The sequence below is a fragment of the Thalassophryne amazonica genome, chromosome 14, assembly GCF_902500255.1.
Source record: "Thalassophryne amazonica chromosome 14, fThaAma1.1, whole genome shotgun sequence".
In the NCBI taxonomy this organism is placed as follows: domain Eukaryota; kingdom Metazoa; phylum Chordata; class Actinopteri; order Batrachoidiformes; family Batrachoididae; genus Thalassophryne; species Thalassophryne amazonica.
The window spans coordinates 23978231-23994179 of NC_047116.1; the positions used below are offsets into that span (position 1 = coordinate 23978231).

Sequence of the window (15949 nt, forward strand, 5' to 3'; positions counted from 1 at the left end):
TTTGTTGTGTGGGCTGCCCGAAGAGGAGGTACTGCTGGCCCAACACCAGAGGGCGCCCTGCCTGAAGGCGGGTTTTAGGCACCAGAGGGTGCAGCCACCGCAGAGGAGCCCCAGGAGCCCGGAGCTGACAGCTGTCACCGCTCACCATAAAAGCCTGGAGGAGACCCCACATCTCTGCCGAGAAATCAGCTTACCCGACAGGTAACCCTCTCAGCCGTCTCTGTGCCGTATGCACATAATTGCTTCTGAACTCTTTGCAGTCGTAACCTTCTGAATACTTTCAGCTTGGAGCTGGTTTTGTGGGAATTTGGAGGAGCTGGCGTTTCCACTCCTAAATTTCCTGAGTATTACATTAGGTACTGCACGTATGCAGTTTTCCTGCTACCTGGGAGTGGAGGACTTTTCCCTCAGGAAGGAACTGTGAGTTTGCTGACTGTTTTCTGGGTGTACACACACCCACTTGATCTGTTTGTGCTTCCTGCCAGCAGTACCCAATCCGACAGCTGGAGGCGGTGGCCACCTGGGGACTCAGGACTTGGCGGCTCCGGTGTATTGCAGGTCTCTGCTGGCAGTGGAAACGTGTGGGGCCCGACTCTTCTCTGGACAGGCGTCTCCTATTCTTGAGCCTGCCCACACGTCACTGATTCAATTGACTGTTACCTAAAGTGTTATCTGTATTCCGTTGTGCACATTTTCACAACATTAAATTATCTTTTGGCATTTCTATTGTCCATTCATTTGCGCGCCCCTGTTGTGGGTCCGTGTCACTACACTTTCCAACAGGATTTCTCGGCCAATCGTCATGGATCCCGAGGGGCGTCAGCCATCGGATGAACCACCAATGGAAACGCAAGGTGCACAGGCACCAGTCGGAGGCGTGTTAGGTGAGCTGCAGCAAATCCTACCCGCCTTCACTGCCCGGTTGGACTTGGTAACCAAGCAGAACGTTATACTCAATCGGAGGATGGAGGCTCTCACCACTCAGGTGGAAGCGCACGCGCAGGGCGCTGCTGCAGCACCTCCTCCTGCTGACCGAGTGCCGAATACAGACATTCCAGTGGTCGTTCAACGAACCCCTCCCCTGTCCCCTGAAGCATTCATAAGCCCTCTGGAGCCGTACGGAGGTTGTGTCGAGACGTGCACAGACTTCCTGATGCAGTGTTCGCTCGTCTTTGCACAGCGTCCCGTCATGTATGCGTCAGATGCTAGCCGGGTGGCTTATGTTATAAACCTGCTTTGAGGAGAGGCACGCGCCTGGGCTACGGCGCTCTGGGAGCAGAATTCACGGCTCCTAACAACATATGCTGGGTTTGTGCGGGAGTTCAAGCAAGTGTTTGATCACCCCAATAGAGGCGAGACCGCTTCGAACGTGCTGCTGTCAATGAGACAGGGACGTCGGAGTGCAGCCGAGTATGCAGTCGACTTCCGCATCGTGGCAGCGAGGTCCGGCTTGAATACTGTTGCACGCCGAGCCGCCTTCGTAAACAGACTGTCTCCGGTCCTGAAGGAGCATCTGCTGGCTAAGGACAAACCGCGGGATTTTGACGGGCTTATCGACCGGGTTATACGATTAGATAACCTATTAGAGAACATCATCGGGAGCGGGGCGAAGGGCGTAGCCGGGCACGAGCCGTCCCTCTTCCTTCCAGGTCCGAAAGGGTGCCACCGTCCCCACGCTCCACAGCCAGAGAGCTCCGTGTGGCAACAGCTCCCCCTGCTGACGAAGCTATGGACATGAGCAGGGCCAAAGTCAAATCAAATAACAGACAACGGAGGCTGGCCCGCGGGGAATGTTTTTCTGTGGCTCGAGTGAGCACATACAGGAGAACCGCCCCAAGCGGTTAAACTACAATGCCTGCCCTTAGAGACTGGGCTAAGGGTGGGCCATAACACTCACGCGGGGAAACCCCGTAAATCCGCACGCATCCCAGTCACGATCCTGAGTGGGGATCTAACCCTTCACGCCCCAGCACTGGTGGACACGGGGTCGGAAGGGAATCTGCTGGATAGCAGATGGGCAAAGGAGATGGGCTCCCTCTAGTGGCCCTACCTTCACCATTGAAGGTACGGGCCCTAGATGGCACCCTTCTTCCATTAATCACACACCAGACACAGCCCGTGACATTGGTTGTGTCTGGGAATCACAGGGAGGAGATTGTGTTTTATGTAACACCTTCTACCTCCCGAGTGATTTTGGGCTTTCCATGGATGATCAAGCACAACCCCCGGATAGATTGGCTGTCTGGGGTTGTGACGCAGTGGAGCGAAACCTGCCACCGGGAGTGTTTAGGATCCTTGGTTCCACTCGTTGTGACAGCTAAGGAGGAGGTTCCAGTCCCCCCCAATCTGGTGGCGGTGCCAACCGAGTACCACGACCTTGCTGATGTCTTCAGCAAGGATCTGGCACTCACGCTGCCCCCGTACCGTCCATACTATTGTGCCATTGATTTGATCCTGGGCGTCGAGTACCCGTCCAGCAGGCTGTACAACCTCTCGCATCCGGAGCGTGAATCAATGGAGACCTACATCCGGGACTCTTTAGCTGCCGGGTTGATCCGGAACTCCACCTCCCCGATGGGTGCTGGTTTCTTTTTTGTGGGCAAGAAAGACGGCGGACTCCGTCCATGCATTGATTACAGAGGGCTGAACGAGATCACGGTTCGCAACCGATACCCATTACCTCTGTTAGATTCAGTGTTCACGCCCTTGCATGGAGCCCAAATTTTCACGAAACTGGATCTTAGGAATGCGTATCACCTGGTTCGGATCCGGAAGGGAGACGAGTGGAAGACGGCATTTAACACCCCGTTAGGTCACTTTGAGTACCTGGTCATGCCGTTCAGCCTCACCAATGCGCCCGCGACGTTCCAAGCTTTGGTTAATGACGTCTTGCGGGACTTCCTGTGTCGGTTCCTCTTCGTATACCTTGACGATATTCTCATCTTCTCCCCGGATCCTGAGACTCATGTGCAGCATGTACGTCAGGTCCTGCAGCGGTTGTTGGAGAACCGGTTGTTTGTGAAGGGCGAGAAGTGCGAGTTCCACCGCACTTCTTTGTCCTTCTTGGGGTTCATAATCTCCTCCAACTCCGTCGCCCCTGATCCGGCCAAGGTTGCGGCGGTGAGAGATTGGCCCCAACCGACAAGCTGTAGGAAACTGCAACAGTTCCTTGGCTTCTCAAATTTCTACCGGAGGTTCATAAAGGGCTACAGTCAGGTAGTTAGCCCCATGATGGCCCTAATCTCCACTAAAGTCCCCTTCACCTGGTCGGATCAGTGCAAAGCCGCGTTTAGGGAGTTGAAACGCCGGTTCTTGACTGCACCAGTTCTGGTGCAGCCCGATTCCAACCGCCAGTTTATAGTTGAAGTGGATGCTTCTGACTCAGGGATAGGAGCCGTGCTATCCCAGAGTGGGGAGTCCGCCAAGGTTCTCCATCCTTGTGCCTATTTTTTTGACCCTGGCTGAAAGGAACTATGACGTCGGCAATCGGGAACTTCTGGCGGTGAAAGAGGCCCTTGAGGAGTGGAGACACCTGTTGGAGGGAGCTGCGGTGCCTTTCATGGTTTTCACGGACCATTGGAACCTGGAGTACATCCGGACCGCTAACCGTCTGAACCCCAGGCAAGCCCGTTGGTCACTGTTCTTCAGTCGGTTTGACTTCCAAATTACGTATCGCCCCGGGACCAAGAACCAACAGTCCGATGCACTGTCCCGGGTGCATGAAGAGGAGGTCAAGCCAGAGCTGTCGGATCCACCGGACACCATCATCCCCGAGTCCACTGTCGTTACAACCTTCACCTGGGATGTGGAGAAGACCGTCCGGGAGGCCCTGACACGACACCTGGACCCCAGCGATGGACCAAAAAACAGACTGTACATCCCACCAGAGGCCAGAGCTGCAGTCTTGGACTTCTGTCATGGTTCCAAGCTCTCCTGTCACCCAGGGGTGCGAAGAACTGTGGCAGTCGTCCGGCAGCGCTTCTGGTGGGAGTCGATGGAAGCCGACGTCCGGGAGTACGTCCAGGCCTGCACCACCTGTGCCAGGGGCAAGGCAGATCATAAGAAGGAACAGGGACTCCTCCAGCCGCTGCCCGTGGCCACGTCGCCCCTGGTCCCACATAGGCCTGGACTTTGTCACTGGTCTCCCTGCGTCCCAGGTATGACCGTCATCCTGACGATAGTGGACCGGTTCTCCAAGGCGGCCCACTTTGTAGCTCTCCCGAAGCTCCCAACTGCCCAGGAGACTGCAGACCTCCTGGTCCACCACGTCGTGCGTCTGCATGGTATCCCCACGAACATTGTCTCAGATCGTGGTCCCCAGTTCTCCTCGCAAGTCTGGAGGAGTTTCTGTAGGGAACTGGGGGCCACCGTGAGTCTCTTATCCGGGTACCACCCCCAGACAAAGGACAGGCAGAGCAGGTGAATCAGGATCTGGAGCAGGCCCTGCGGTGTGTGACCTCCTCGCACCCAATGACCTGGAGTCAACATCTGGCCTGGATCGAGTACGTCCATAACAGCCACATCTCCTCGGCGACCGGCCTCTTCCCCCATTGTTCCCAGCCATAGAGGGAGTGGTCGAGGTCCCCTCGGTCCAGGCCCACCTCAGAAGGTGCCGTCGGGTGTGGTGCACAGTCCGCTCTGCCCTTCTGAAAGCCCGGACGAGGGCTAAGGACCATGCAGACCGCCGGCGTACCCCGGCTCCTGCATACCAGCCCGGGCAGGAGGTATGGCTTTCTACCAAGGACATTCCTCTGCACACTGAATTCCCAGAAATTGAAGGACAAATTCATCGGACCATTTCCCATCATCAAAGTCCTCAGCTGAGGCTACCAGCTTCACTGCGGATACATCCAGTTTTTCATGTTTCCAGGATCAAGCTGTGTCACACCTCAAACCTCTGCACCCCCGGACACCAGCGCCGCCTCCTGCACCGCATCATTGACGGTGAGCCTGCATGGACCATTCGCAGGCTCCTGGATGTTCGTCGGAGGGGCCAGGGATTCCAATATCTGGTGGACTGGAAGGGTTACGGACCTGAAGAACGCTCCTGGGTGAAGAGGAGCTTCATTCTGGACCCGGCCCTCCTGGCCGACTTCTACCAGCGGCATCCCGACAAGCCTGGTGGCGCCCGTTGAGGGGGGGGGGTGTCCTGTTGTGTGGGCCGCCCGAAGAGGAGGTACTGCTGGCCCAACACCAGAGGGCGCCCTGCCTAAAGATGGGCTTCAGGCACCAGAGGGCGCAGCCACCGCAGAGGAGCCCCAGAAGCCCGGAGCTGACAGCTGTCACCACTCGCCATAATCAGCATCACCATAAAAGCCTGGAGGAGACACCACATCTCTGCCGAGAAATCAGCTTACCTGACAGGTAAACCTCTCAGTCGTCTCTGTGCCGTATGCACATAATTGCTTCTGAACTCTTTGCAGTTGTAACCTTCTGAATACTTTCAGCTTGGAGCTGGATTTGTGGGAATTTGGAGGAGCTGGCGTTTCCACTCCTACATTTCCTGAGTATTACATTAGGTACTGCACGTATTCAGTTTTCTTGCTACCTGGGAGTGGAGGACTTTTCCCTCAGGAAGGAACTGTAAGTTTGCTGACTGTTTGCTGGGTGTACACACACCCACTTGATCTGTTTGTGCTTCCTGCCAGCAGTACCCGATCCGACAGCTGGAGGCGGTGGCCACCTGGGGACTCAGGACTTGGTGGCTCCGGTGTATTGCAGGTCTCCGCTGGCAGTGGAAATGTGTGGGGCCCGACTCTTCTCTGGACAGGCGTCTCCTATCCTCGAGCCTGCCCACACATCACTGATTCAATTGACTGTTACCTAAAGTGTTATCTGTATTCCGTTGTGCACATTTTCACAACATTAAATTGTTATCTTTTGGCATTTCTATTGTCCGTTCATTTGCGCCCCCTGTTGTAGGTCCGTGGCACTACACTTTCCCAACACTTTTGGTAGTATGGCACCAGTATAATGACTTTTTGTCCCAAGTGAAAACATCCAAAAATAGAAACCTAGGCTGAAAAATGTCAAATGTCCCCTTTAGGAGACATTTGACAGATGTTAAAATGTAGATAACATCTAATTTGGTCAAACATGATGCCTTTAAATAATAGTAATAAACCCCAGTTTGACTGGAAACAGGCCTCAGTCCTTTATCTCTGTCAAACTTTGATGGATGACTTTAGGGGGTGTATTCGACACTAAACTTGCCAAGAATGCAAAGGCCCACCTTATGATTCCTTCTTTGCCGTCGCCTCAAACGAAGGAACTCTTTCTGTTGCCTGGAGACAAAATTAACTCCAGCATATTCTAGCAGTGCAGCAAATACAAACAGCAAACAAACAGCCATCCAGATATCAATGGCTTTCACGTATGAGACCTAAGAGCAAGAAAAAACAGATTTCTACAGTTAGATCACCCAAAGTGGCATCACTCAACACGTCATATGCATTATAGGCTTTATAATTTCATCTGACTATATCATTTTTGCTCGAGGCCATCAAATATGGCCATCAGGCATTGCGAAGACTTTGCGTCCTTCCATCCGTAAAAGAATATCAAATCAAATCAATTTTATTTATATAGCGCCAAATCACAACAAACAGTTGCCCCAAGGCGCTTTATATTGTAGGCAAAGCAATACAATAATTACGGAAAAAACCCCAACGGTCAAACGACCCCCTGTGAGCAAGCACTTGGCGACAGTGGGAAGGAAAAACTCCCTTTTAACAGGAAGAAACCTCCAGCAGAATCAGGCTCAGGGAGGGGCAGTCTTCTGCTGGGACTGGTTGGAGCTGAGGGAGAGAACCAGGAAAAAGACATGCTGTGGAGGGGAGCAGAGATCAATCACTAATGATTAAATGCAGAGTAGTGCATACAGAGCAAAAAGAGAAAGAAACACTCAGTGCATCATGGGAACCCCCCAGCAGTCTACGTCTATAGCAGCATAACTAAGGGATGGTTCAGGGTCACCTGATCCAGCCCTAACTATAAGCTTTAGCAAAAAGGAAAGTTTTAAACCTAATCTTAAAAGTAGAGAGGGTGTCTGTCTCCCTGATCTGAATTGGGAGCTGGTTCCAGAGGAGAGGAGCCTGAAAGCTGAAGGCTCTGCCTCCCATTCTACTTTTAAAAACCCTAGGAACTACAAGTAAGCCTGCAGTCTGAGAGTGAAGCGCTCTATTGGGGTGATATGGTACTATGAGGTCCCTAAGATAAGATGGACCTGATTATTCAAAACCTTATAAGTAAGAAGAAGAATTTAAAATCTATTCTAGAATTAACAGGAAGCCAATGAAGAGAGGCCAATATGGGTGAAATATGCTCTGTCCTTCTAGTCCCCGTCAGTACTCTAGCTGCAGCATTTTGAATTAACTGAAGGCTTTTCAGGGAACTGTTAGGACAACCTGATAATAATGAATTACAATAGTCCAGCCTAGAGGAAATAAATGCATGAATTAGTTTTTCAGCATCACTCTGAGACAAGACCTTTCTAATTTTAGAGATATTGCGCAAATGCAAAAAAGCAGTCCTACATATTTGTTTAATATGCACATTGAATGACATATCCTGATAAAAAATGACTCCAAGATTTCTCACAGTATTACTAGGGGTCAGGGTAATGTCATCCAGAGTAAGGATCTGGTTAGACACCGTGTTTCTAAGATTTGTGGGGCCAAGTACAATAACTTCAGCTTTATCTGAGTTTAAAAGCAGGAAATTAGATGTCATCCATGTCTTTATGTCTGTAAGACAATCCTGCAGTTTAGATAATTGGTGTGTGTCCTCTGCTTCATGGATAGATAAAGCTGGGTATCATCTGCGTAACAATGAAAATTTAAGCAATGCTTTCTGATAATACTGCCTAAGGGAAGCATGTATAAGTGAATAAATTGGTCCTAGCACAGAACATTGTGGAACTCCATAATTAACCTTAGTCTGTGAAGAAGATTCCCCATTTACATGACAAATTGTAATCTATTAGATAAATATGATTCAAACCACCGCAGCGCAGTGCCTTTAATACCTATGGCATGCTCTAATCTCTGTAATAAAAATTTTATGGTCAACAGTATCAAAAGCAGCACTGAGGTCTAAGAACAATCACAGAGATGAGTTCACTGTCTGAGGCCATAAGAAGATCATTTGTAACCTTCACTAATGCTGTTCTGTACTATGATGAATTCAAAAACCTGACTGAACCTTAAAATAGACCATTCCTCTGCAGATGATCAGTTAGCTGTTTACACTACCCTTTCAATAATTTTTGAGAGAAAAGGAAGGTTGGAGATGGCCTATAATTAGCTAAGATAGCTGGGTCAAGTGATGGCTTTTTAGTAATGGTTAATTACTGCCACCTTAAAAGCCTGTGGTACATAGCCAACTAACAAAGATAGATTGATCATATTTAAGATCGAAGCATTAAATATGGTAGGGCTTCCTTGAGCAGCCTGGTAGGAATGGGGTCTAATAACATGTTGATGGTTTGGATGAAGTAACTAATGAAAATAACTCAGAACAATCGGAGAGAAAGAGTCTAACCAAATACCGGCATCACTGAAAGTGTTATATGGCTGGGGGGGGCCTGGCTGCCGGTTTGTTTCTGTTTTTTGGTTTTCCTCCCAGGTGGCGTGCATTGGGACTGAGTGGCTGTGTTGCTGAGGCTGTCAGGACCTCACCCTGATCACCTGCGACTCGTCAGGACTCACAGCTGTGGTGCATCTGGATGGAGTGGAACATGTTGGCATTTAAGACTGGAGTGCACAGTGTGTATTTGCCAGAGACTCGACCTTGTGACCAGACGGGTGAGATCGTCGTCTCGGGAGCCATCTCATCAGCAGCGGATGCTGAGAACGTCCAGGTTTGATGCACAGTCTGTGAAAGAGGATGGGGGTGAGGTCTCACGCTCGTCAGCACACTTCCTGAGGTACGTAGATTTTGTGACTAACAGTTATACAGTCAGTAAATGTGGTGTCCCTCACACCTTATTGTATTGAGCTGTTTGTTAGTCTGTATCAGCTTCCACTGCGGTGGAGTTTTGTGAACTGGATGTTCCATGCCTGCAGGTTTGGAAGCTGATCAGTAATCAAGCCAGGAAGTGTTTGCTGTTTGTACACCTTTAAGTGTTCTGTGTGTAGAGTGTGGACTCGCATAATGGTTCCTTCTTTCACAGACTCGGTTGTTGCGGTCACCTGGGGGGTGTCGGCGGGGTCCTTGGGTCCGAAACAGCTTCTGGCTCCGGACCGTTAGCGCTGCTGGGAGCGCACCACGCCAGGCCGCACCTTTTTGTTATTATATTTTCACTGTTATGTATTAAATTCAGTTAGCCTTTATACCGTGCTCTGCTTATTTCATACTGGGTCCTTCAAACGCTGGTCGGTTCTCCGAGCTGCGTCCGACACATAACAGTAGTCTCTGGCCAAACATCACGGACCAGCGGTAGCAGAGACGGTAACGCGCCGGGAAGGCGGCAGCAGACGTTCAGTGGTTATCCGGATCAGTTGCGGGGCTTTCCGCCCGGAAGGTGCGTGTTTGAGACCCATTACTGGATACTGATTTGTGCTCTCTTGCAGCCGTGTTCCTGTGTTGTGCCTTATCCGTGGGTCGTGGTGGAGTGTGACTGGCGACGGCTTCGCGTCACACTCCGACCGGATAAGAGGTGTAAACGGGAGCTGCAAGAGTGCGTTTGTAATGGGTTCACGCGCACGGCGGAGCTCTGTTAGCACGGGTCGCTGGGCTTCCTGTGTTCACAGTCGTAGCCCCGTTTCCCCGACAAAGGTAACTACTGCGTCTGTTGTATCAGCTCCGGCGTTATTAGTTGAGCACATTTTGGTTGTGTGTTGCACTCAGCTGCGCACATAAAAGCAGCTCGTTTGTTTTTTCTGTCGCCAAAGGGATTTTTTCATTTTTTGCACTCTGGCTCCCCCTTGTGGTGACTGAATCACGTTACCGTCAAGCTCTTGAGTAGGAACAGGTGTGTTCCATTTGGTTGAGCTTGACGGTATAACTCACTGATTTGTTTTGTGTTAGTTCATTTTGGGTGGGTGTTTTTTGAGTTGGTTTTTGTGTGGGATTTTATTTTTTTGTTGTCCACTATTTGTCTGGGGTTGTGACCCTGCAGCCTGTCTGACAAAGAACAAAAAAAAAAAAAAAAAAAAAAAAAAAGGACCCAAACGACTGTGTGTTGGTCGTTTGTTTTTCTTTTATTTCTTTCTGTTTCACATCCCAGGGTTAGATGGAACGGTCCCCTGGGGGGTGATGGGGTGGTACTTGGGTTGTTTTTTCTCTTTGTGTTTTTTGTTATGCCCTCTCTTCTCCTCTGACTCCAGCCGGGTGTGCCGTAGTTCGGCATTGCTGGAGGGGTGCAGTTAGGTTGTGCTGGGCGTTTTCCCAGGTAGCCTCTGCACCCGGGAGGGGAGGGGGGGGTTTGGGTGTCTTTTTGTTTTCCCCCCCCAGTTTCCGCCCTCAGGGTTTGAACTGTGGTGTCCTCTGGGGGGGGAAAGGGCGTTGGTCCATCTAGCCGTGGACGGCCGAGGCTGGGTCCATTGGTCATGAGGGGAGCGTCTCCTGGGTTTGACGAGTGGTCCTCTGGAGGCGCTGGTAGTTCCCCGTGGGTGACGTTGGATCCCAGAGGGACCTCGGCCGGGGTTATTACTCCTGGAGCTGGCGGGTGGCCCTCTGGGGGGTGTTGGTCCCTACGTGTCGTTTGGGGGGAGGAGGGGGGTATTTTGGCATTTTTGTTTGTGAGCTCGAGTTTGGGTTTTTCTTTTCCTCCCCTTCCCTGGGGTTTGATGGAACGGTCCTCTGGGGGGGGGAGGGGGGGTATTTTGGCATTTGTGTTTGTGAGCTCAAGTTTGGGTTGTTCTTTTCTCCCATTCCCTAGGGTTGATGGAACGGTCCTCTGGGGGGGGGGGGGGGGGGTGTTTTGGTTGTTTTGTTTTATGACTAATCACACATGTTTGGATAAAGGCTGACCGCACAGGTGTAAGAAACTCCTGGCCACACCTGTGCTAAGAGACTGTCGGAGACAGGGGCAAAGATGCAGCCAGTTCAACCAGTCTGTTGGAGGATGAACGCAGACGCGGTTTCCAGCCATGGTCCCTGGAGGGGGGTGTTTCTCCTGGGCCAGGTGTGGGTGGTCGCCGGGAGGCTTCCCGTGAGGTGGGGTACTGTTATATGGCTGGGGGGGGCCTGGCTGCCGGTTTGTTTTCTGTTTTTTGGTTTTCCCTCCCAGGTGGCGTGCATTTGGGACTGAGTGGCTGTGTTGCTGAGAGCTGTCAGGACCTCACCCTGATCACCGTGTGACTCGTCAGGACTCACAGCTGTGGTGCATCTGGATGGAGTGGAACATGTTGCATTTAGACTGGAGTGCACAGTGTGTATTTGCCAGAGACTCGACCTTGTGACCAGACGGGTGAGATCGTCGTCTCGGGAGCCATCTCATCAGCAGCGGATGCTGAGAACGTCCAGGTTTGATGCACAGTCTGTGAAAGAGGAGGGGGTGAGGTCTCACGCTCGTCAGCACACTTCCTGAGGTACGTTAGATTTTGTGACTAACAGTTATACAGTCAGTAAATGTGGTGTCCCTCACACCTTATTGTATTGAGCTGTTTGTTAGTCATGTATCAGCTTCCACTGCGGTGGAGTTTTGTGAACTGGATGTTCCATGCCTGCAGGTTTGGAAGCGGATCAGTAATCAAGCCAGGAAGTGTTTGCTGTTTGTACACCTTTAAGTGTTCTGTGTGTAGAGTGTGGACTCGCATAATGGTTCCTTCTTTCACAGACTCGGTTGTTGCGGCCACCTGGGGGGTGTCGGCGGGGTCCTTGGGTCCGAAACAGCTTCTGGCTCCGGACCGTTAGCGCTGCTGGGAGCGCACCACGCCAGGCCGCACCTTTTTGTTATTATATTTTCACTGTTATGTATTAAATTCAGTTAGCCTTTGTACCGTGCTCTGCTTATTTCATACTGGGTCCTTCAAACGCTGGTCGGTTCTCCGAGCTGCGTCCGACACATAACAGAAAGCAGCCAAAGATAACGATACGTCTTTGGGATGGTTATGAGTAATTTTTTCTCTAATAGTTAAAATTTTGTTAGCAAAGAAAGTCATGAAGTCATTACTAGTTAAAGTTAATGGAATACTCAGCTCAATAGAGCTCTGACTCTTTGTCAGCCTGGCTACAGTGCTGAAAAGAAACCTGGGGTTGTTCTTATTTTCTTCAATTAGTGATGAGTAGAAAGATGTCCTAGCTTTACGGAGGCTTTTTTATAGAGCAACAGACTCTTTTTCAGGCTAAGTGAAGATCTTCTAAATTAGTGAGACGCCATTTCCTCTCCACTTACGGGTTATCTGCTTTAAGCTACGAGTTTGTGAGTTATACCACAGAGTCAGGCACTTCTGATTTAAAGCTCTCTTTTTTAGAGGAGCTACAGCATCCAAAGTTGTCTTCAATGAGATGTAAAACTATTGACGAGATACTCTATCTCACTTACAGAGTTTAGGTAGCTACTCTGCACTGTGTTGGTATATGGCATTAGAGAACATAAAGAAGGAATCATATCCTTAAACCTAGTTACAGCGCTTTCTGAAAGACTTCTAGTGTAATGAAACTTATTCCCCACTGCTGGGTAGTCCATCAGAGTAAATGTTATTAAGAAATGATCAGACAGAAGGGAGTTTCAGGGAATACTGTTAAGTCTTCTATTTCCATACCATAAGTCAGAACAAGATCTAAGATATGATTAAAGTGGTGGGTGGACTCATTTACCTTTTTGAGCAAAGCCAATAGAGTCTAATAATAGATTAAATGCAGTGTTGAGGCTGTCATTCTCAGCATCTGTGTGGATGTTAAAATCGCCCCACTATAATTATCTGAGCTAAGCACTAAGTCAGACAAAAGGTCTGAAAATTCACAGAGAACTCACAGTAACGACCAGGTGGACGATAGATAATAACAAATAAAACTGGTTTTTGGGACTTCCAATTTGGATGGACAAGACTAAGAGTCAAGCTTTCAAATGAATTAAAGCTCTGTCTGGGTTTTTGATTAATTAATAAGCTGGAATGGAAGATTGCTGCTAATCCTCCGCCCCGGCCCGTGCTACGAGCATTCTGACAGTTAGGTGGACTCGGGGGTGTTGACTCATTAAACTAACATATTCATCCTGCTGTAACCAGGTTTCTGTAAGGCAGAAATAAATCAATATGTTGATCAATTATTATATCATTTACCAACAGGGACTTAGAAGAGAGAGACCTAATGTTTAATAGACCACATTTAACTGTTTTAGTCTGTGGTGCAGTTGAAGGTGCTATATTATTTTTTCTTTTTGAATTTTTATGCTTAAATAGATTTTTGCTGGTTATTGGTAGTCTGGAGCAGGGCACCGTCTCTACGGGATGGGGTAATGAGGGGATGGCAGGGGGAGAGAGCTGCAGAGAGGTGTGGTAAGACTACAACTCTTCTTCCCGGTCCCAACCCTGGATAGTCCACGGTTTGGAGGATTTAAGAAAATTGGCCAGATTTCTAGAAATGAGAGCTGCTCCATCCAAAGTGGAATGGATGCCGTCTCTCCTAACAAGACCAGGTTTTCCCCAGAAGCTTTGCCAATTATCTATGAAGCCCACCTCATTTTTTGGACACCACTCAGACAGCCAGCAATTCAAGAGAACATGCGGCTAAACATGTCACTCCTGGTCTGATTGGGGAGGGGCCCAGAGAAAACTACAGAGTCCGACATTGTTTTTGCAAAGTTACACACCGATTTAATGTTAATTTTAGTGACCTCCGATGGCGTAACCAGGTGTCATTACTGCCAACGTGAATTACAATCTTACCAAATTTACGCTTAGCCTTAGCTAGCAGTTTCAAATTTCCTTCAATGTCGCCTGCTCTGGCCCCCGGAAGACAATTGACTATGGTTGCTGGTGTCGCTAACTTCACATTTCGCAAAACAGAGTCGCCAATAACCAGAGTTTGATCCTCGGCGGGTGTGTCGTCGAGTGGGGAAAAACGGTTAGAGATGTGAACGGGTTGGCGGTGTACACGGGGCTTCTGTTAGGGCTACGCTTCCTCCTCACAGTCACCCAGTCAGCCTGCTTTCCCGGCTGCTCGGTATCTGCCAGGGGGTAACTAACGGCGGCTAAGCTACCTTGGTCCGCACCGACTACAGGGGCCTGGCTAGCTGTAGAATTTTCCACGGTGCGGAGCCGAGTCTCCAATTCGCCCAACCTGGCCTCCAAAGCTACGAATAAGCTACACTTAGTACAAGTACCGTTACTGCTAAAGGAGGCCGAGGAATAACTAAACATTTCACACCCAGAGCAGAAAAGTGCGGGAGAGACAGGAGAAGCCGCCATGCTAAATCGGCTAAGAGCTAGTAGCTACGCTAAGCTAGCGGATTCCTAAAAACACGCAAAGTGAATAATGTGTAAATAATTTAGAGGTGATTCAGCAGAAGGAGTGCTTTAGTTAAGGCATGTAAAGATTACACTGGGAAACAAATCGTAATCTAGATAACTAGATCAATCTAACTGCGCAGATTAAACAGCTAACAGATACAGAAAAACACCGCTGTGCTCCGGAACAGGAAGTGATACAATACCGCAGTGAGAGCCAACCACCAGTAGAGGCAAGCAAGAGACTCTGTTGACCCAGTAAGTCGTCAGAGAACAGAGACACCAGCAACCATTGACTATGGTTGCTGGTGTCGCTAACTTCACATTTCTCAAAACAGAGTCGGCAATAACCAGTTTGTTCCTCGATGGGTGTGTCGCAGAGTGGGGAAAAACGGTTAGAGATGTGAACGGGTTGGCGGTGTACACGGGGCTTCTGTTTAGGACTACGCTTCCTCCTCACAGTCACCCAGTCGGCCTGCTTTCCCAGCTGCTCGGGATCTGCTGGAGGGGAACTAACAGCGACTAAGCTACCTATATATATATAAAACAATATAATTCGATGCAGGCTTCACAATACAATTATCACGATTTACAATGCATTGTTACACCCCTTATTGGCCAGGATTTATGACTATGGACTACCAGTCAACAGGTGAGTGGAAAGTTTTTGCACCTTCTTGCTAAATGCCATGAAAGCAGTGTGAATATGCAAACCTGTATTGGAAACATCAAAAGCAGTTCTACCTATATTACATATTTTCAAAAATAAGAACTGGCAATGTTGAACTCTGAAAACAAAGATTTTTGGACTATTATTTTCAGTCAATGGTGATATATGAGTCAATGAGGCCAGCAGACCAGATACCAGGTTGGCTTCATCATGAAATTGAATATCTGGATGTTTGTCCAATACATCGTGTAAACTTCATAAAAATAAGAGAAAATGTGTTCAAGAAAATTTGTGGTGGAATGTCCAGAAAAACAAGAGTTTGTGCAAGTGTAAGATGAACTCCTGGATATCTTGTGTCTATATTGTGTTTGGTCTATAGAGGAATTTAGATCAAAGGAACTTGTTACTGAGTGACAGTGTATCTTGTGGAGAAATGGGGATCCTGCTGTTTTGGAGAGGGCTCTGGGAACTCGCCTGCCTTTGCTGACTTTTCTGATGTTGCCACAAACACTGAATCATGAACACAGTATGTTTCTCTGGGATTCTGATCACTGCAAATAATAATTCATATATCATATACAAGACAGACTGGCATCCTGTCCTGGGTGTACCCCGCCTTACGCTCTATGACTGCTAGGATAGGCTCCAGCCCCCTGCGGCCCTTAATTGGACTAAGCGGTTGAAGATGATTGAGTGAGTGATATCATATACAAGTTTTTATTGCGCACTCTGTCATATGTTTGTTCTGTTTCTGTTTGTTTGCCAGAATGGGCCCGACAGATGGTCACCCAAGTTAGTCTTGTCTGCGTAAGAGTTCTTCCTGTAACCAAAAAACAATGTTGGAGTGTTTCCTGTTTGCGTATAAGTTGCGCAATGTTCACAG

At 49.2% G+C, this 15949-nt stretch overlaps 2 protein-coding genes across 3 annotated transcripts in view; one reads left to right on the plus strand and one right to left on the minus strand.

The window, feature by feature from the left end:
• The window catches only part of fancb (FA complementation group B), a 102079-nt gene that overhangs the window by 72760 nt on the left and 13370 nt on the right, over window positions 1-15949 (plus strand). The window lies entirely within an intron of this gene.
• The window catches only part of glra2 (glycine receptor, alpha 2), a 63445-nt gene that overhangs the window by 30844 nt on the left and 16652 nt on the right, over window positions 1-15949 (minus strand). For both annotated transcript variants that reach the window (XM_034186481.1, XM_034186482.1), the window contains exon 8: window positions 6233-6382. In XM_034186481.1, the coding sequence (XP_034042372.1) occupies window positions 6233-6382 (150 nt within the window). The remainder of the gene's footprint in view (window positions 1-6232; window positions 6383-15949) is intronic.